Source organism: Giraffa tippelskirchi, chromosome 6 (assembly GCF_054371585.1).
Source record: "Giraffa tippelskirchi isolate mGirTip1 chromosome 6, T2T-mGirTip1v1.2.pri, whole genome shotgun sequence".
Lineage (NCBI taxonomy): Eukaryota > Metazoa > Chordata > Mammalia > Artiodactyla > Giraffidae > Giraffa > Giraffa tippelskirchi.
Window position 1 is genome coordinate 86,125,105 of NC_137280.1, and position 22,155 is coordinate 86,147,259.

Sequence of the window (22,155 nt, forward strand, 5' to 3'; positions counted from 1 at the left end):
TTCTGAGTCTGATGCAGGTAATCCCCAGTCAGGCAGGTTTCTCTATTCCTATTCTGCAGCAGTCACGCCTCACCCCAGACCCTGGGCTGCTTGGAGACACAACCTGAACTCCTGCCAGGCTGTGTGCACCCCAAAAGCCAGAATTTTAACAGTTCTGAGCTTCCTGATTCCAGGCCTGGAAATGGTGTGTGAAGGCTTCCTGGCCCATGTGTGGAGAGGAGCTGCAGAGATCTTTGCCCTGCCCTCCTGTACGTGCTTTTGCCTGCCACACACTGGCCTAGGAAGTACAGGGGTGGCTGTGAACCTGGAGGCCCAGAGTCACCTTTGTCTGCACCACAACTTGCTCACATGGGAGGTGCTGAGTCCAGGAGAGCCAGTGTCCACACGGGGGCGGATCCTGAACTGATTCACAGGCAGCTCTTGGTAACACTGTGCTCCCCCTCCCCCCACCCTCTATTCAGACAGCTGCCAGGTGGGGAGGAAGTAAGGAAGCTGTGGGGATTGGCTGGCTTAGCCCTGCCCCTGGCAGCTTCCTCTAGATCTGGGGTCAGACCCAGCCATTCCAGGAGGAGGGCAGAAGAAGTTGTGTGGGACAAGCAAGCTCTTGACAGAACGTAAGGGGCTGGGTGAGGGTCCTGGCCCAAGGTGGGGAAGGCAGATGCCCAAGGCAGGGTGGCTCCAGGGAATGAGATGACCTGGGAGATTAGTGGATACCAATGTGTTTGTGTGTGTGTATCTATCTGTCTGTCTGTCCGTCTGTCTCTGTCTCTCCCTCTTCCTCTGAATTTCTGTTTCTCCCTCCCCTCTCCCAGCCCCTGTCTGTCTGTCTCTGAGCCCTTCTTGCCCGTCCCCAGCACTCCCCATCCCTGCCCCTCACTCCCTTGCTCCTCTCCATCTATTTGTCTCTGCCTCACAGCTCACCATCACTGCCTCTTCCTTCATCCTCAGGATTCACCCTCCACCCCATCTGACCACAGGATGCTGGAACTGAGCCTGTCCTGGCTGGGACTTGGGCCGGTGGCAGCCTCCCCATGGCTGCTGCTGCTGCTGGTCGGGGCCTTCTGGCTCCTGGCCCGCGTCCTGGCCTGGACCTACACCTCCTACAACAACTCTCGCCACCTCCGATGTTTCCCACAGCCCCCCAAACGTAACTGGTTCTTGGGTCACCTGGGCCTGGTGAGTGTGGGCAGCAGATTGAGTCTGGGAAATCAAGGTAGACGGACTTCCTGAGGGATCAAGAATGGGGCTCAGGTTTGGACTGGGGTCTAGGACAGCAAAGAAGATAGGGATGCCAAGGAACCCCCTCTTCCCTCACTCATTCACTCCTCTACTCTGCCATCAAGACCTTCCCCATATCCTGTCCTTCCAGTCCTAGCCTAATTTGGGGTCCATTCCCTGCCTAACTTCCATACATTATGCACCTGATAAGATTCACCGTCCAGCGTCTGCTCTGCACATGGCCCATATCCTTGTGTCTTGTTCTGAGCCACAGCTTTCCTAAGGGAAATAACTACCACCTCCCCACTCCCACCTACAGGAGCACAGATGCCTACCCTCTCCTCTTTCCAGGACCCCTTCCTCTAATTTAACTCTCATCTCTCCCCCAAAGATGTCCCAATGGGCCCGTTGCCCAATCTAGATAAAGTCAGCTACTCACTTCCTCTTTTAGAAGCCTTCTTAGACTTACCCCACCTCCACACCTGCCTAGCTTGTGCCCCAGATTGTGACTTATGACTTGATCCCACTCATAATTAATGAAACGGATAATTGTCCAATTACTTAGTAACCACTTCCCAGTTTGATGATAGTTTGGGGGGAGCAGACACTACAGTGCACAGTCCAGGACTGGAGCAATATAAGCACTCAAAATAAATGCTTGATGACCGAGGTGATCAACTTGCCATCATCTCCCTCTATCAAGGTCAAAAAGGTTATATTCAGCTCCCCCTATCTCCCAGACAAATTTTCCTTTCATGCCTGGGATGAGAACTACAACTTGAGGGAAGACTTATTGCAATTATTATTCATTAAGGCAAAGTTCACAGCGGAGGGTGTCCAAAGCTCACCGTGAAGATTTGCTGAGGTTCCAGATCTTCAAATGCCTCAGTGAGCCCTGGAAGCAGCAGGAATGTTAGTTACAAAGTTCTCCAGTTCTGCCCTCCCTGCCTCCAAGGGCTTGGCCGTGGGGACAGGTTCAGTCACTTTTCTGTGTGACTTCAGCTGAGAAACGCTCCCTCTCTGGGCCAATCTCATCTAGTGCTTTGAATCCTCACCTTAGAGCCTTGGGAGAGGGGAGCAAGTCAAAAAGGTGAAAGTGTTTTATGTCACCTGCCTAGAGTACCTGGGGGTATTTGTCAGGTTTGAATGGAGCATCATGAGGGAGAGGGTGCTTCACTAGGAGGTAACCCACACTTGTTCCCCTTTGAGGGGATATGGCATCAGTTTCTTCTTTTGAAAATAGCACAATTGAAGGGCATGCCCATAACTCTCAGAGAAACAGACAGGATGCACTCTGCACCAAGCCTGACCAGCAAAGGTTATAGATCATGTTCCCCTTTTGGTTAGTAGGCAGAGTTCATGTCTGTCCCTGGGGGATGGCCAGGACTTTAAGGTCAGAGGTCTGCAGAACCCTTTCCATGCAAGAAATCAGAAGCCGGGTGGAGCAGGAAAAACATGGGAGGGTGTTGGACCAAAGCCCAGTCACCCTGCTACCCACACAGCTGCCCACTGGGATCTCCTTCTTAGATTGCCCTTGTACTGGGACCACTCCCAGGACAAGAAAAATGTGTCTTATCAAGCCAAGATCTGCCTCCCTGTGGGCAGAGAGCCTGTCTTCTCCCTGTGCCCTGGGATAGACCCTTGGGACTTGGAGAGCCTCCAGGTCCCTCCCTCCCCCAGAGGGAAGAAGGAAGCAGAGATTCCCTCTATCTGTGTATGATCCCACACTCTGTCCACCGCAGTGGACTCTCCTTCTGCAGAGTGATGGCCCTTACCTTGCTTACAGGTCCCCCCCACGGAGCAGGGCTTGAGCAAAGTAACTGAGCTGGTGACCAACTACCCCCGGGGTTACTTGATGTGGATGGGCCCCATCATCCCCATGGTCATTTTCTGCCACCCTGACTTGATCCGGACTTTTGCCAGTGCCTCAGGTACCCAGGCAGAGCTTGTGGTGGTGGGTGCCGTGACTCACCTCAGGGCTTCCAGCCCCTCCCTGCCAAGCTTCCATGCAGCCCCTACAGGACCCCAACCCCCCTCCCCTCCTCTCCCACCATCTTCCTCTTTCCTTCATGTATTGATCACCACCATCTCTCAGCCTCCTCCTTCCTCTCACTGCCATTTACACCCCAACCTGGTGTCTTGGGTAAAAGACAGGACTTGAAGATTCAGATTGAGGCAGAGGGACCTGTGACCTGGTGTAGTCAGGAATTGGCCAGAGGGAAATGAGCTCTCCAAATCCAGAGAAGAAGCAAGGGTCTCTGCTGGGGAATGCTGGAAGGCTTCCTGGAGGAAGAGTTGGAACTGGGTCCAGAATGATGAGCAGAAATTTTTTAAAGCAGGGTATGGAGTGATGCTTGGGCATCCATAATGTCCCAGGTCCCCTGCCAGACCTTCCCTCAGTCCCCACCTATCCCTGGGTGCTGAGCAATGACGGCTTATGGCTGGTGTACATCTGAGTTGCTATTCCCATGACATCCACCTCTCTGGTAGGTCACTTTCTTTTCCCCTATCTTGGAGCTGGTCCACTTCTAGATCAGTGCCCTCCTTCTCCAGTTGCCAGGAATCTCCCTAAGGAGACTCCACCCCACCCTGGCTCTCTTCCCTTGTCCCCTGCCCCTCCCATCCGCAGACAGATGACCAGGCAAGCAGGGGAACAGGCAGCGTGTAACAGAAACCTGGGTTCAGACCCAAGAATGCAGAGTGAACATGAGAAGGGCCCTGGCTCTCTCTGGCTGCTGAAGTCTCCCTCAGCTGTTAGTGGTAGAAATGCCACCCTGTATGATCTATGGAAAGAAAAAGAATTAAGTGACTATGAAGCCCAAGGAGGGGTATCTTCAGACCCAGATCTATCCATGTCTATATAATGTCGTAAGAAATCTGTTTTCATTGTTTAGTTCTCTGTTCCTCTGTGGTGGCTTCCTTATCATCTTGGTAAAACTGAATCCAACAAGCTCAGCCCCCATGGAAAGGTGAGCTCATTGACAACATTTTCAGGAAAAGACATAGAATTTCTTTTTATTTCCCTAGCCTGTGTCATAGGACCCATTCCTGTGTCCATGAAACTCTGAGTACCCAGTCTTGGAGGTTGTTTAACGGTCCTCTAAGCTGTTGTTTTGAGGCTCAGAGTGATCTGATGGTTAAGAACACAGACCCTGGGTTCAGACAGATGTGGGCACGTGTCTCAGGCTTATTGTCTGAGAGAATGTGGGCAATAGACTCCATCGTTCAGAGCCTCAGTCTCCTTATCAGGAACATGGGGATGGAAGAGAAGTCAGGGGAACACAGTGTTTGGGATCCAAACAGGGAAAGACCCTTCCTATCCCTATAGTCAAGGGACCTCAATTATCATGTATGGAGGATAAGGGGAGAGAAGGTGGCAGGAGGCTGAGGACAGAGGAGCAGCTGCTGGTGGTGAGTCATCATCTCAGCTCTGGATCACTGCCCTGCAGGTCCTTCCCTCTGGCAGCCTAGAAGAATGTGAATTGGGTCCTATTTGTTCCTCTCCAGATTCAGAGCTCAGAGGAAGGTCTCCTGTACACACAGGGCCTGGCCAGCACCTATGGGGATGCGTGCTGCTGGTGGGTGGGGCCCTGGCATGCGATCATCCGCATCTTCCACCCCACCTGCATCAAGCCTGTGCTCTTTGCTCCAGGTAGACACCTCCCTGGCCTTAGCTTGTCCATTGCCATGGTCTCTGTATTGCCTCTAGTTGTACAAGTGACCAGGGTGCAGGCAGAGGGGGGCATAGCAAAGATGCCACTGTCCCCTGCTGCAGAATCCCAACTGCATGATCTCCAGTCATGTCTGTGCAATGTCTGCTGAATGGCCACGTCTGATCAGATTTACGTTTCTATGTGGATTTTAGTTACAGTTTGTGTATGTTATACATAGTGATACCTGGTATATGTTTAAATCTGAGTTCAAAGATGTTCTCAGTCATGTCCAAAGCTCATCTGCGGCCAAGGACATTTGAGGCATCTTGGAGCCTCTCTGGTTCTTGTCTGAGATGCTGTTAGAGATTGCCTGGTTCACCAATTGTTCACTTCTGGGTGTTTGTCTGAGGTATGGAACTCCAGGGTCACTCTGAGAAATGCCCGAGACCTTATGTGAGTCTTGTCTGATGCAGGTCTTAGGATATGTTTGAGTTTTGCCTGGTTCAGGTCTGTGTCATCAGTGTATTCAAGTCCTGTCTGGAGTCCACTTGGGGCACACTGAGGTCATATCAGATTGTCTTCAGGCCCATGGCAAAGCATTCTGTCATGTCATGTTGTGTCATTCATGGTGTGGCCTTGTTAGGACTTGTTAAGACATGGGACCATGTCAAATGTCTCAGGAGTGGTCAGAGCTGGGGCAGATGTGTTGTCCTAGGTCCCCATAAAGGTGTTTTGTAAAGTAATGGACTATGCTTGGGAGGTAGCAGATGCAATGTCCAGTCATATGTCAGGTTGGGGTGTGTCTAAGTACGTTGAGTTGTGTCTATGGGCTCTGTCTTTGCTCTGCTCTGTGCTGTGGCCTGGTCTGGTCTCCTCTCCCCACCCAGCTTCCTGTGCTCTTGGTCCCATTCTGCTATGTTGGGCTTGGAGGGGGAATGCAGATTCCTGGCCAGGAGCCTCCACTCCCCATCAAAAGACCCTCCCCTCTCCCTCTCCTTGGTCCCTGATGGTCCTCATTCATATCAGCTGCCATCGCACCCAAGGATGTGATCTTCTATGACTTTCTGAAGCCTTGGCTGGGTGAGTAACTGTTCACAAAGGGGGGTGGGGACATCCCTGGTGACCCAGGGGAAGATCTTCCTTTGCCCACTCCCCGTGGCTGTCTCTGCTAGGGGATGGGCTCCTGCTGAGTGCTGGTGACAAGTGGAGCAGGCACCGGCACATGCTGACGCCCGCCTTCCACTTCAACATCCTGAAGCCCTATATGAAGATTTTCACCAAGAGCGCAGACATCATGCATGTGAGTCTCTCGAACCCAGGGTCCCAGCTGGAGTCTTGGGGACAACGGGAACTCAGAGGCGTCTTGTCTGGATTTCTCCCTCTTCTGATTGGCTCGAGTCCATCGTTCTTCCTTTCTCAGCCTCAGTGTCCTTGGCTATATAAAGAGTGTAATATGATCCCTGCTTTGCAGGGTGGTCAAGATATCCTGCAAGCTGAGCTTCCCTGGTGGCTCAGATGGTAAAGAATCTGCCTGCAATACAGGAGACCCGGGTTCAATCCCTGGGTCAGGAAGATCCCTTGGAGAAGGAAATGGCACCCAGTGTTGCCATTCTCCGATGTTCTTGCCTGGAGAATTCCAGGGACAGGGGAGCCTGGCAGGCTAAAGTCCATGGGGTCACAGTCATACATAACTGAATGACTAACATTTTCACTTTCAAGATATCATAATGAAGCCACATCCCTGGCACATAGTAGATGCTCAGAAGGTGTTAGCTTCTATTTTATCTTCACAGAAGCCTTAGAATCTTGAGACATATTTGATGATAATAATGAATATCAGGCAGTAGTTATTTCTGAGTAATGAATCACTTGAAAACAATAAGGGTTTAGTATTTACAGCAAGACTGTGAATCAGTTGGCTGGTTTCTCTGGATGTGGATGGGGCCACTCATATACCAGTAACCAGCTGTGGGTCTGGTTGTGTACAACTGCACCCTGAAGCACTGCAAGACTCAAGACTGAAGAAAGAGCTGGAGTCAATAAAACAGACAGATGTCAGTGGTTTAATGGATAAGGGGATCTTACGTGTCTGAAGCAAGGTCCTGGAGTAATACCCCATCATATGTATCTGTGACTGAGAGCAAGTATGTCGGCATTTACCGATTAGGCTCCATGAGTAAGAGGAAATGTGAATAGGGTGTAGGTGAAGCAGGGACTGGTCAAGCGTGGGATGTACAGAGAATAAGAGGACAGCTGTCTTGGGTGTCCTGACCATACAGATAGGAAACATTGCTGGTCTGGGGTCAGTCCTCTCACAGGTTTGAAGCTTGATTGGCTGTAAGCTGATCTAGCATGACCTCGGGTAGGGTCAATAAACTTGCTTTCATGTGATTCTCTCCCTTCAAAAGGCATCTCAGGCTGGTTCACATGGTAGAGGCAGGGTATGAAAAGACTGAGAGGAAGCTGCAGTGCCCCTTGGGGTCTAGGTTTGCAATGATCACCTCGTCATTTTCACCACGGTCTGTTGACCAAAGAAAGTCCAAGGCCAGCTCAGAATCAAAGGATGGGGACAGAGGCTCCACCTCCAAGTAGAGATACTGAAAAATTACATTGCAAAGGGTTTTGATATATACATAGGAAAGTAAAGAACTGGAGCACAGGCTTTTGTGAAGTGCCTACAATTTTTTTCACACTTGCACGGTGACAAGGGAGCTTATTACTGTTTCTTGGATTCTGCCAGAATACAAGAGACTCCTAGGTCACAGACAAAGGACAGTTTATTACTCTTTGCACAGCAAACAGCATGTGCTTCTTGTTGGTTTTCATTCTTCTTCCAAGTCACTAAATCTCATGCAAATAACACAGGTGGGCTTATATGGATGTCTACTCATATAGTATGTTATATCACAGGGGAGGGAATATTAGGTTTAGGAACTCTGTGACATTTATAGAAGTTAGAAGCAAGCTTGATATTTTCCAGGGGGACACATTACCTCACTTCTCAAGGTTGTTTGCTACAAACACAACTCTGAGAAATGGCCCAGGTAAAGAACATAGGGGCCTTAGAATTTTTTGGCAAAACCAAAAAAAAAAAAACAGTGCAGGAGTACTCAGGGCCCATGGAGGACTATCTCTATCAACATAGGGATCATTTTCCTAATCAACTTATAACAATGAAAATGATGAAACCTAACATTTGTCAGCACTTACTTTATGAAAAGCTGACCAATGGTGCACAAAGTATGGGCTCAACAGGTAAAGAATTTGCCTGCAATGCTGGAGACTCAGGAGATGTGAGTTTGATCCCTGGGTTGGGAAATCCCCTAGGGGAGAAAATGGCAACCCACTATACTATTCCTGCCTGAAAAATCCCAAGGACAGAGGAGCCTGGGGGGCCACAGTCCATAGTGTCAGACACAGAGTTGGACACGACTGAGTAACTGAGCACACACTCATGCACACAAAGTATAGTAGGTAGAGTCAGGATTACAAAACCCAGATCTTCTGACTCCCAGTCATGGAGACTTCATGTCCTAATAGTAACAGTTTTCACTCCTATATGAGCCTGGTCCTCCCTGGGGGTGGGTGCCTGGGACCAGGAGACAGAGTCAAGTGAGTGCATCTTGGTATATGGGGTTAGGAAGGGGCACCAAGGAGGCAGTTCTCAGCCTCAGCTGTGTCCCCTTCTCTGTCCAGGCCAAGTGGCAGCGCCTGATCAAAGAGGGCCACACCCATCTGGACATGTTTGAACACATCAGCCTCATGACCCTGGACAGTCTGCAGAAATGCGTCTTCAGTTATGACAGCAACTGCCAAGAGTGAGTCTCACCCAAGGGCCTGGGGAACATGAGCCACAGGCCCGTGGGAGTAGATGGGTGAGGGAGGATTGACCAGGACAATCAGAAAGGTCTTCTTGGAGGAGGTGGGTCAGATCTGGACATTGAAGAACAAGAAGGAGAAAGAGAAGAAGCCATCCTTTTAGGTATGTAGAACTGTTTTATAAAGGCCAGGAGGCTAGGAGGAGCATGGTATGTGCAATAGTGAGGAGACATCTTGGAAAGAAGTATGGAGACATGAGTATCCTTATATCTTAAGAACATTCTGAAACCAAAGAGGATATGAACTTTCTCCTGAGCTTTCCAAAGAGCCATGGAAGGTGTTTGAGAAGAAGAGGGTTCTGTTCAAAGTTTATTTCAGACCTCACATATTTTGAATTGTTGCATTTTCATGCTCTCATCCTGTAGGAAGCCCAGTGACTATATTGCCGCCATCTTGGAGCTCAGTGCGCTTGTGGCAAAACGATATCAGCAGCTCCTCCTGCACATGGACTTCCTGTACTACCTTACCCCTGATGGGTGGCGCTTCCGCAGGGCCTGCCGCCTGGTGCACGACTTCACAGATGCCATCGTTCAGGAGCGGCACCACACCCTCCCCAGTGAGGGTATTGATGACTTCCTCAAGGCCAAGGCGAAGACCAAGACTTTGGACTTTATTGACATACTCCTGCTGACCAAGGTGGGCTCTTCTGGGATCTGAGTTCAAGAAGCAGTGCAGACCTTGGGAACTTGATTTAATCAAGGAACTTGAACTGGATGCAGAGGGTGCTGGAGAGCCATGTGAGATTCTTGTTGAAGGTTAGGGATAAGTTTTAGAGATGATCATGAGGAATGCACATGGCTTCCCTGGTGGCTCACACAGTAAAGAATCCACCTCCAGTGCAGGCGCCCAAGTTTGATCCCTAGGTCAGGAAGATCCCCTGGAGTAGGAAATGGCAACCCACTCCAGTATTCTTGCCTAGAGAATTCCACGGACAGAAGACCCTGGTGGGCTTCAGTCCATGGGGTTGCAAAGAGTCAGACAGGACTGAGCGACTAACACACACACACACGTGGGCTGCAGCCTTCAGGGGAGTGCTAAGTCTGAAACTGTGAAGGCCTGAGATTTTACTCTACTTCCAAATTAGTAAATTAGTCTACTACAGAAATAGACTGCATATATCCATGTATACATACAAAATCCTGGATCATAAGAATCCATTTATTTACTTACAGCAGTAACAGTAACCGGAGTAGGATGGTATCTCTGCTCCTCCATTCCCAAATTCCTCTGAGAGCTCCATGATTCCTTTATCTTTATGTAGCCATGCTTGACATTACATAACAAATACGTTCAGATTTTCTTAGTTTATTTTATTTTTTAATTAATTTATTTATTTTAATGGGAGGCTAATTACTTTACAATATTGCTTTTTGCCATATATTGACATGAATCAGCCATGGGTGTACATGTGTTCCCCATCCTGAACCCCCCTCCCACCTCCCTCCCAATCCCATCCCTCAGGGTCATCCTAGTGCACCAGCCTTGAGCACCCTGTCTCATGCATTGAACCTGGACTGGCAATCTATTTCACATATGGTAAAATACATGTTTCAATGCTATTCTCGCAAATCAGCCCACCCTCACCTTCTCCCACAGAGTCCAAAAGTCTGTTCTTTACATCTGTGTCTCTTTTGCTGTCTTGTATATAGGGTCATCGTTACCACCTTTCTACATTCCATATGTATGCATTAATATACTGTACTGGTGTTTTTCTTTATGACTTACTTCATTATGTATAATAGGCTCCAGTTTAATCCACCTCATTAGACTGATTCAAATGCATTCTTTTTAATAGCTGAGTAATATTCCATTGTGTGTAAGTACCACAACTTTCTTATCCATTAGTCTGCCGATGGACATCTAGGTTGCTTCCATGTCCTAGCTATTGTAAACAGTGCTTTGTTGAACATTGGGGTAAACGTGTTTATTTCAATTCTGGTTTCCTTGGTGTGTATGCTCAGCAGTGGGATTGCTGGGTCTTATTTCCAGTCCTATTTCCAGTTTTTCAAGGAGTCTCCACCCTGTTCTCCACAGTGGCTGTACTAGTTTGCATTCCCACCAACAGTGTAAGAAGGTTCCCTTTTCTCCACACCCTCTCCAGCATTTATTGCTTGTAGACTTTTGGATAGCAGCCATTCTGACAGGCGTGAGATGGTACTTCACTGTGGGTTTGATTTGCATTTCTCTGATAATGAGTGATGTTGAGCATCTTTTCATGTGTCTGTTAGCTATCTGGATGTCTTCTTTGGAGAAATGTCTGTTTAGTTCTTTGGCCCATTTTTTGTTTGGGTCGCTTATTTTTCTGGAATTGAGCTGCAGGAGCTGCTTGTATATTTTTGAGATCAATTCTTTGTCAGTTGCTTCATTTGCTATTATCTTCTCCCATTCTGAAGGGTGTCTTTTCACCTTGCTTATAGTTTCCTTCATTGTGCAAAAGCTTTCAAGTTTAATTAGGTCCCATCTGTTTATTTTTGCTTTTATTTCCATTACTCTGGGAGGTGGGTCATAGAGGATCCTGCTGTGATTTATGTCAAAGAGAGTTTTGCCTATGTTTTCCTCTAGGAGTTTTATAGTTTCTGGTCTTATGTTTAGATCTTTAATCCATTTTGAGTTTATTTTTGTGTATAGCGTTAGAAAGTGTTCTAGTTTCATTCTTTTACAAGTGGTTGACCAGTTTTCCCAGCACCACTTGTTAAAGAGATGCTTTCTCCATTGTATATTCTTGCCTCCTTTGTCAAAGATAAGGTGTCCATTTGTGCATGGATTTATCTCTGGGCTTTCTATTTTGTTCCATTGAATTATATTTCTGTCTTTGTGCCAGTACCATACTGTCTTCATGACTATAGCTTTGTAGTATATTCTGAAGTCAAACAGGTTGATTCCTCCAGGTCCATTCTTCTTTCTCAAGATTGCTTTGGCTATTCCTAAGTATTTTATTCTTTTCGTCACAATGGTGAATGGAATTGTTTCCTTAATTTCTCCTTCTGTTTTCTCATTGTTAGCATATAAGAATACAAGGGATTTCTGTGTGTTAATTTTATATCCTGTGACTTTACTATATTCACTGATTAGCTCTAGTAATTTTCTGGTGGAGTCTTTAGGGTTTTCTATGTAGAGGATCATGTCACCTGCAAACAGTGAGTTTTACTTCTTCATTTCCAATCTAGATTCCTTTTCTTTCTTTTTCTTCTTTGATTGCTGTGGCTAAAACTATGTTGACTAGTAGTAGTGAGAGTGTGCACCCTTGTCTTGATCCTGATTTTAGGGGAAATGCTTTCAATTTTTCACCAGTGAGGATAATGTTTGCTGTGGGTTTATCGTATATGGCTTTTATTATGTTGAGGTATGTTCCTTCTATGCCTGCTTTCTGGAGGGTTTTTATCATAAATGGATGTTGAATTTTGTCAAAGGCTTTCTTTGCATCTATTGAGATAATCATATGGTTTTTATTTTTCAATTTGTTAATGTGGTGGATCACACTGATTGATTTGCAAATATTGAAGAATCCTTTCACCCCTGGGATAAAGCCCACTTGGTCATGATGTATGATCTTTTAAATATGTTGTTGAATTCTGTTTGCTAGGATTTTGTTGAGGATTTTTGCATCTATGTTCATCAGTGATATTGGCCTGTAGTTTTCTTTTTTGTGGCATCTTTGTCAGGTTTTGGTATCAGCGTGATGGTGGCCTCATAGAATGAGTTTGGCAGTTTACCTTCCTCTGCAATTTTCTGGAAGAGTTTGAACAGGATAGGTGTTAGCTCTTCTCTAAATTTTTGGTAGAATTCAGCTGTGAAGCCATCTGGTCCTGGGCTTTTGTTTTTTGGAAGATTTCTGATTACAGTTTCAATTTCTGTGCTTGTGATAGGTCTGTTGCTGCTACTGCTGCTGCTGCTGCTGCTAAGTCGCTTCAGTCGTGGTTAACTCTGTGCGACCCATAGATGGCAGCCCACCAGGCTCCTCCATCCCTGGGATTCTCCAGACAAGAATACTGGAGTGGGTTGCCATTTCTTTCTCCAATGCATGCATGTATGCTAAGTCACTTCAGTTGTGTCAAACTCTATGCGACCCTATGGACAGCAGCCCACCAGGCTCCACTGTCCACAGGATTCTCTAGGCAAGAATACTGAAGTGGGTTGCCATTTCCTTCTCCAGATAGGTCTGTTAAGACTTTCTATTTCTTCCTGGTTCCGTTTTGGAAAGTTATAGTTTTCTAAGAATTTGTCCATTTCTTCCAAGTTGTCCGTATTATTGGCATAGAGTTGCTGATAGTAGTCTCTTATGATCCTTTGTATTTCTGTGTCATCTGTTGTGATTTTTCCATTTTCATTTCTAATTTTGTTGATTTGATTCTTCTTGCTTTTTTTCTTGATGAGTCTGGCTAATGGTTTATTTATTTTATCTTCTCAAAGAACCAACTTTTAGTTTTGTTGATTTTTGCTATAGTCTCCTTTGTTTCTTTTTCATTTATTTCTGCCCTAATTTTTATTATTTCTTTCCTTCTACTAACCCTGGGGTTCTTCATTTCTTCTTTCTCTAGTTGCTTTAGGTGTAGAGTTAGGTTGTTGATTTTATTTTTCTCATGTTTCTTGAGGTAAGCTTGTATTGCTATGAACCTTCCCCTTAGCACTGCTTTTACTGAATCCCATAGGTTTTGGGTTGTTGTGTATTCATTTTCATTCGTTTCTATGCATATTTTGATTTCTTTTCTGATTTCTTCTGTGATTTGTTGGTTATTCAGAAGTGTGTTGTTTAGCCTCCATATGTTTGTATTTTTAATAGTTTTTTTCCTGTGGTTGGCATCTAATCTTATCACATTGTGATCAGAAAAATGCTTGAAATGATTTCAATTTTTTTGAATTTCCCAAAGCTAGATTTATGGCCCAGGATGTGATCTATCCTGGAGAAGGCTCCGTGTGCAATTGAGAAAAAGGTGAAATTCATTGTTTTGGGGTGAAATGTCCTATAGGTATCAATTAGGTCTAACTGATCCATTGTATCATTTAAAGTTTGTGTTTCCTTGGTAATTTTCTATTTAGTTGATCTGTCCATAGGTGTGAGTGGGATATTAAAGTCTCCCACTATTATTGTGTTACTGCTAATTTCCCCTTTCATACTTGTTAGCATTTGCCTTACATATTGCGGTGCTCCTATGTTGGGTGCATATATATTTATAATTGTTATATCTTCTTCTTGGATTGATCTTTGAACACTATGTAGTGCCCGTCTTTGTCTCTTTGCATGGGCTTCATTTTAAAGTCTATTTTATCTGATATGAGTATTGCTACTCTTTCTTTCTTTTGGTCTCCATTTGCATGAAATATCTTTTTCCAGCCCTTCATTTTCAGTCTGTATGTGTCCCTTGTTTTGAAGTGGATCTCTTGTAGACAGCATATATGCTGGGTCTTGTTTTTGTATCTATTCAGCCAGTCTTTGTCTTTTGTTTGGGGCATATTCAATGGGTAAATGGGGGTGTTACCATTTACATTTAAGGTAATTATTGATAAGTATGATCCCATTGCCATTTACTTTGTTGTATTGGGTTCGAGTTTATAAACCTTTTCTGTGTTTCCTGTCTAGAGAAGATCCTGTAGCATTTGTTGAAGCGCTAGTTTGGTGGTGCTGAATTCTCTCAGCTTTTGCTTGTCTGTAAAGCTTTTGATTTCTCCTTCATATTTGAATGAGATCCTTGCTGGGTACAGTAATCTGGGTTATATGTTTTTCTCTTTCACCACTTTGAGTATGTCCTGCCAATCCCTTCTGGCTTGAAGAGTTTCTATTGCAAGATCAGCTCTTATCTTTATGGGAATCCCCTTGTGTGTTATTTGTTGCTTTTCCCTAGTTGCTTTTAGTATTTGTTCTTTGTGTTTGATCTTTGTTAATTTGATTACTATGTGTCTTGGGGTGCTTCGCCTTGGGTTTATCATGTTTGGGACTCTCTGGGTTTCTTGGACTTGGGTGGCTATTTCTTTCCCCATTTTAGGGAAGTTTCCAGCTATTATCTCCTCAAGTATTTTCCCATGGCCTTTCTTTTTGTCTTCTTCTTCTGGGACTCCTATGATTCAAATGTTGGGGTGTTTAACATTGTCCCAGAGATCTCTAAGGTTGTCCTCATTTCTTTTAATTCTTTTTTCTTTTTTCCTCTCTGCTTCCTTTATTTCCACCATTCTATCTTCCACCTCACTTATCCTATCTTCTTCCTAAGTTATTCTACTGTTGGTTCCCTCCAGAGTGCTTTTGATTCAGTTATTGCATTATTCATTATGATTGACTCTTTTTTATTTCTTCTAGGTCCTTGTTAAATATTTCTTGCATCTTCTTAACCCTTGTCTCTAGTCTATTTATCTGTAATTCCATTTTGTTTTCAAGATTTGGGATCATTTTTATTGTCATTATTCTGAAATCTTTTTCAGGTAGACTCCCTATGCCCTCCTCTGCAACCAGGTAGCTCTCCTCTGACATTCGCTCAATCCTTTGCTCTGCGAGCTGACCAGGCTGTGCCTTAGGTTAAACCTTTTCACGGGAAATTTCTCTCTCTCTTTTTTTTTTCTCTCTCAGGCTATCCCACAGTTTGGGTTGCTATCTCACGTTAGCGCCCTCAGATTGTCCTCAGGGCATTCAGGCCAGGTCTTTACCCTAAGCAATGCGGCCCGCCCCTCCCTGTTCAGCCCTCGCTCGCTGCTGGTGGTTGCGAGCCTCTGGGCTACTTCTCCACTGGGAGTTGTGGTTAAGCGCATATTCTGTAGGTTGGTTTTTTTTTTTTTTTCCCTCCTGGTTATGTTGCCCTCTGAGATTCCAAAACTTCCCACAGACCCTCTGGTGAGAGGGTTTCCTGGTGTTTGGAAACTTCTCCTCCTTCATGACTCCCTCCCCGGGATGAGTCTCCATCCCTAACTCTTTTGTCTTTTATATTTTGTTTTACCTCCTTTCGAAGAGAATGGGCTGCTTTCTGGGTGCCTGGTGTCCTCCACCAGCGTTCAGAAGTTGTTTTGTAGAATTTGTTCAGCATTCAAATGATCTTTTGATAATTTTGTAGGGGAAAAAGTGGTCTCCCCATCCTATTCCTCCACCATCTTAGGACCACCCCCTCCCAGTTTATTTATTTTAATTGAAGGCTAATTACCTTACAATATTGTAGTGGTTTTACCTCTAGTTTTTGAAATTTGGAACATACACAGGACTTCTTCCCCTTCTTTCCTATGTTCGAGGAAGTAAAGGAGAAGGAGAAAGAGAGAGGAGGGAGGGGAAGGGAAAATAGTGGAGATGAGAGAAGAAAAGACAAGAGCAGAGCAGAGATAAGAAGAGGTTGTTTTGGAGCTTAAACAGAACCTCTTCACTGAGAAGGCAAAGTCTGCCTGTTCTGCAGGTGTACAACCCATTCCTTATCTCCAGGAGGCATTAGGGATGGGTTTTAATCTCTATTTCTCTGGTAAACTTGTCATCAGTCATCCTATAACCCAGGTTACAACATGTAGAAACATGAAAAATATTTATGGATCATTGATTCCCTGTACCATGGATGCCACAGGCGGCAAAGGGGTCAAGGACAAGGTTTGTGGGTGGGACATCTGGTGGTACTGAGCAAAGGAGGTCTAGGACTTCAGGTTGAGCTTGGGCTTCTAGATGGATAATGGAGCTTCAGAAATTGTCTTAGTTTAGTTTCAGGGCCCTCAGAACTTGTGTGAATCTGGGAATCTTGCTTTCTCTCCAGGATGAAGATGGGAAGGGATTATCAGATGAAGACATCCGAGCTGAAGCTGACACCTTCATGTTTGAAGGTGAGGGTCCCAGTGTGGGACTACACAGGGGGATTAGTCTCTCCCCTAACCCAGGATCTTGGCAAGTGGACCCTGGATCACGCCATCCCTCCTCATCCCCCCATGGGCCTTAAGGTGAGGGTGCTGTCAACACTCAAGTGCTGAAGTAGCCCAGAGACCCAAGCCTCTCTGGATGCTCCTCAGGCCATGACACCACAGCCAGTGGCCTCTCCTGGGTCCTTTACAACCTTGCAAAACACCCGGAATACCAGGAGCGCTGCCGGCAGGAGGTGAGAGAGCTCCTGAAGGACCGTGAGTCTAAAGAGATTGAATGGTGAGTGCAAGTCTTTGTGGCCTTTTTCTAGCCCCTGCTTCCTGGCTTGGGAAGAGTGAAAATATTGTTGTGGATTCTGTCCTTATTTCTTAGTGGGAATGTGAGAAGATCCCAGAGACAGAGTCTGGGGAAAGTTTGCAGGTTTGGGGGATAGAAAGTCCTGCACTAACTAGCAACAATGTGTAAGGGCAGATGATACCAGTGAGCACCTATTCAGTAAATGAACTTTCCCTCCACTTCTTTTCTTTTCTCTCTGAAACCACATGTTTTCAAAAATCTTCACTCTATTTCCTCATATCCTAATTCCTCATATTATTTAGCCCAGGATTCAAAAGGAACACCTGAGGACTAAAGTCAATCAACTCCTTTCCAAGAATATCTGCATCTTCTTCCATCCATTCCCCACTTAGGAAACACCACTAAACTGCCTCTCTCTCCCCAGTTCTATGCCATCTCCAATTCTCCCTGCCTCATTGCGTGTCCTGGAGACTCAGGAAGGACCAGTCCCAGTCTTTGCCTTCCAGGATCTCCCAGCCTGGTGGAAGAATAGTTCCAGGTCAGGACACTCCCAGTGTGCATGGACCAGGCTGGGGTTTGATATGATAGGTTTGTGGAAAACAGATTACTTAATAATATTAACATGCTATTCCAAAGTGTGGAATGGATATCCATTTTTAAATATTCACATAATCTTTAGGCTTTTAATAGAGTCTAAAATTTTAGCATAGAGATCTTAGGCAGCTTTTGCTAAACAAACCCTTAGGTACACTTGTTCCTATGGTGAATCATATAGTCTATCCAGATTGAGAAACATTTATAAGTTCGTTTGGAGTATAGACATGCACATGTCTTCCAGATATTTTATATCATCACTATCTTTTCTTTCACCTATTACATTATTTCTAACGAAAAACTAATAATTTATGGGTATAAATTTCTTGCCCTGTGAACATAGTAAGTGCTAGATATGGTCTCATACCAAGAGGACAAAGAAAGATCATTTATAGTAAAAACTCTTGTAACAACTGGAGAGATACATGGAATAAGGTTAATTCAACATGGTCTTATGTCTTATAAGAAAATAACATATACACTAATCAAAGATTTAAAATAAAAAATAAAAGAACCTTGGGACATCCCTAGTGGTCCAGTGGTTAAGAATTCACCTTGCAATGCAGGAGACTTAGGTTTGATCCCTGGTTGGGGAACTAAGATCCCATGTGTGCAGTAGCAACTAAGACCACATGTGGCTAAACAGAGTCCATGGGCCCAATGAAAGATCCTGCCGGACCCAACGAAGATCTGATGCAACTAAGACCTGCTGCAACCAAACAAATAAATAATTTTTTCAGAAAATAATAAAATAAAGGAGTCTTAAAGGCTCTAGAGGAAACCAGGGGAAATTATTTTATAGCTCCAGAGTAGGAAAGGCCTTATTTTGGACACAAGTCCCAAGAGATGTACAAAAAGAGCTTGACACACTGTTACATGAAAAAGATACAGAGCAATGTGTATGGTGTACAACATGATACTGCATAATTATTCATGCAAAAAGGTATTCCTGGAAGGATACAGAAAAAATAACCACTAGTCAAACTGTGAGGAAGGGAAATGAATGATACTGAGACATGGGGTGGTGTTTTGTGGTTTTCTGATTTAGAACGAGCTAACTATATCAGCTATTAAGAATTTAAATCACCACACAAAATTAAGGGGATAAAGAAAAAGAATTCATTCCCCTTACTGGGTCTTATCTTCAATATTTGTACAAGTTTTCCAGTGAGTTGCTTCCTTGATAGCTCAATTGGTAAAGAATCTGCCTGCAATGCAGGCAGCCCCAGTTTGATTCCCGGGTTGGGAAGATTCACCGGAGATGGGATAGGCTACCCACGCCAGTATTCTTGGGCTTCCCTTGTGGCTCAGATGGTAAAGAATCCCCCTACAATGCGGGAGAGCTGGGTTCGATCCCTGGGTTGGGAAGATCCACTGGAGAAGGGAAAGGCTACCCACTTCCAGTATTCTGGCCTGGAGAATTCCATGGACTATACAGTCCATGGGGTCACAAAGAGTCGGTCGCAACTCTCACTTTCACTTTTTCCAGTGAATTCTCTTGTTTTCTAAGTATAAAACCAGTATCTGCCAAAAATGACACATTTACCCCCATGTTTCAAATGGCACTTCTCTCTTTTTCCCCCTTCTAAGTTCATTAGCTAGTATCCCTGGTGCTGTTATAAATAAGAGTAAACATTGAATCAGACTTTTTATTTCTTTCTCATTTGCCTTTTACTTTTCTGTCTTACCATAAAGAATATTTCATTTTTAAACAAATTGGTAAGCTTTCTTTTTGGTTGGTTCTTTGATGTTTTGCTTAGAAAAGCTTCTAAAAATACGTGGCTAAATTTTGTCCGGTACTTCTGTGATTTTTCTTTCTTTTTAGGAACCATCTTATTGAGCTGTGATGGACAAAGAAAAAGTTGTACATATTTAATGTATACAACATAATAGGTTTGGCACTATTTGATCCATCTGTGATTATGTTATAGACAGAAGGGATCTTATAGGGCAGTATGAGTGCTGGAGGATGGCATGTCTATTTTTGCTCCCTGGATAATTGTCATGGGGTTTCTTTAGGGACGACCTGGCTCAGTTGCCCTTCCTGACCATGTGCATCAAGGAGAGTCTGCGGTTGCACCCCCCAGTCACGGTCATCTCTCGCTGCTGTACCCAGGACATCATGCTTCCAGATGGCCGGGTCATCCCCAAAGGTGCTCACAATAACTATGGGATGAGGCTCCTGGTCAGAAAGGGGGCCCATCAGGCAGGTTGAACCTAATTCTGACTGGTTCCTCCTCTCCCACAGGTGTTATCTGCCTCATCAGTATTTTTGGGACCCACCACAACCCATCTGTGTGGCCAGACCCTGAGGTGATGCCTCTGCTACGTCATACCTCCATCATCTTGTCCATTCCCTTTGGGGGATCCACGGGAGACTACAGAATTCTGATTGGCAACACAGATATCACCTCCCTCCCATTATACACACATCTGCCTCTCTAAGGATGGACGTCCTGGGAGATACCACCCAGTAACCCTGTCTTGTCTTGGCCCCAGGTCTATGACCCCTTGCGCTTCGAGCCAGAAAACATCAAGGGGAGGTCACCTCTGGCTTTTATCCCCTTCTCAGCAGGTCCCAGGTGAGGGCATTGGGCATTTGAGGTGAGGATGGAGTAGTGGGGGCAGGGATCTGGGGCTGAGATTCCAGGCTTAACTGTAGGGGCCAGGAAGGGGGAAAATTTAAGACTGTGTTTCCCTCCCCTCCCCCAGACATAATGGCAAGGGCCTAGGGAATGGTGGGGGTCACAAAGAGGGGTCCACAGTGTGCTGAGAGGCCAGTTCCCCTGTGTTCTGGTCTGAGTTCAGGACTGGAGTGAGGGTAAGGGTCTGGGGATATGCAAGCCCACACAGGGGTTCCTGGCACAGTTAGCTTCCTTCTCTATCACTGTGCATGTAAGTTGTGGGCCGGGTGCTGAGGCACCCAGATGAGGGTTCCGGGTGCACTTAGAGCCCCCGCTCCCGCCCACAGGAACTGCATCGGGCAGACATTCGCCATGACCGAGATGAAGGTGGTCCTGGCGCTCACGCTACTGCGGTTCCGCGTCCTGCCAGATGAGGAGGAGCCTCACAGGAAGCCAGAGCTGATCCTGCGTGCGGAGGGTGGACTTTGGCTGCGGGTGGAGCCGCTGAGCACAGGGCAGCAATGACCCACCCACTTTCTGGCCTGAGATCCACCATGACCATAGACACCTCACTGCAGATTCCCAGGAATAAATCTGGGACTTCGCTGATGGTGCAGTGGTTAAGACTTTGTGCTTCCACTGCAAGGGGCATGGGATCCTGATCCGGGAGCTCCCGTCTGTCCCAAGCCTCATTGAGAGCCAGCAGGGGGCCCTTGGGGCCTGGAAGGATCCAGGCGGGTGGGTGTAGCTGTGAACCTGGTGGGGCAGGTGGGAGGTGGGAGTGGAGGGGGAGGAGGGGGTGGGGGAATGGGGGCAAATTTTGCTATGATAGCTGGAGCTCCATCTTGGATCATGAGGACAAGATGACTTTTTAAGGAAGGTGAAGCTAGATGCAGTCAGGGTCAGATGACTATGGATCCACCACTCCCTCCTTACAAACGTTTGCCATTTTTAGCATTTGGCTGGGTTGGGGGAACTCTCTCTCTAAGCCTCAGTGCCTTTATTACATAATAGTAATCACTTTATTGCTATGTTGTGGAGATCTATAAAAAGCTTGTGCAAAATGACTGACTCAGTATCTGGTAAGCATCCCTACTCAATGCGTGTTCATTTCCACACTTGTTTTTGCATCACTTTCTCTCATTTAAAATGCTTTAAAGTCATAAAAGTTATAGTGAAGTTTGGGGACATGCGGAAATCTGCTGTTGAAGAAAATTACCTTTAGAAGATTCAGCAAATTCAAAATCTCCGTAGTTAGATCTGTTACACAGTTACAAACTGCTCTGCTGTGAAACAGACTTGAAGCTAGAAACCAAAAAGAAACTTTTTCCCTCAGAGAGGCATGACCCAGGACTTCATTTTCTTTTTTTTTTTTATTTTTATTTTTTATAAATTTATTTATTTTAGTTGGGGGCTAATTACTTTACAATATTGTAATAGTTTTTGCCATACATTGACATGAATCAGCCGTGAGTTTACATGTGTTCCCCTTCCTGGACCCCCCACCCACCTCCCTCCCCATCCCATCCCTCTGGGTCTTCCCATTGCCCCGGCCCTGAGCCCTTGTCTCATGCATCGAACATGGAATGGTGTTCTGTTTCACATATGATAATATACATGTTTCAATGCTATTCTCCCAGAACGTCCCACCCTCACCTTCTCCCTCAGAGTCCATAAAATTGTTCTATGCATCTGTGTCTCTTATTCTGTCTCGCATATAGGGTTATCGTTGCCATCTTTCAAATTCCATATATATGCATTAGTATACTGTATTGTTGTTTTTCTTTCTGGCTTACTTCACTCTGTATAATGGGCTCCAGTTTCATCCATCTCAGTAGAACCGATTCAAATGTATTTTTTTTAAATGGCTGAGTAATATTCCATTGTGTATATGTACCACAGCTTCCTTATCCATTCGTCTGCTGATGGACATCTAGGTCCAGGACTTCATTTTCATTAGGATGTTCTAGGAAGTGGAGGGGAAGAGAGTCCTCAATAGTGAGAGAAGTTGGAGGGGGCAGGAGTGGGGCCACTTCCTTCAGCACCTGGGATAGCGGCTGCTCCAGGACTAGCCCCACTG

At 45.6% G+C, this 22,155-nt stretch overlaps 1 protein-coding gene across 3 annotated transcripts; it reads left to right on the forward strand.

Annotated features, from left to right (window-relative positions):
* The first annotated feature begins 564 nt into the window (after positions 1-564).
* LOC145509100 (cytochrome P450 4F3-like) lies at positions 565-20,681 on the forward strand. 3 transcript variants are annotated; one of them, XM_081497054.1, is made up of 14 exons: positions 565-614; positions 949-1,176; positions 4,113-4,187; positions 4,726-4,870; positions 5,898-5,951; positions 6,044-6,171; positions 8,568-8,689; positions 9,116-9,386; positions 16,460-16,526; positions 16,710-16,839; positions 19,471-19,604; positions 19,700-19,764; positions 19,951-20,033; positions 20,423-20,681. In XM_081497054.1, exons 2-14 carry the CDS (start codon positions 979-981, stop codon positions 20,598-20,600), a joined length of 1,650 nt encoding a protein of 549 aa, XP_081353180.1. In that variant the 5' UTR covers positions 565-614; positions 949-978; the 3' UTR covers positions 20,601-20,681. The 3 variants fall into 3 exon arrangements, with proteins under 3 accessions (XP_081353180.1, XP_081353181.1, XP_081353182.1); XM_081497055.1 differs by lacking the exons at positions 565-614; positions 4,113-4,187 and having other exon boundaries at positions 958-1,176; XM_081497056.1 differs by lacking the exons at positions 565-614; positions 4,113-4,187; positions 4,726-4,870 and adding an exon at positions 3,005-3,149 and having other exon boundaries at positions 979-1,176.
* Positions 20,682-22,155: the final 1,474 nt, after the last annotated feature.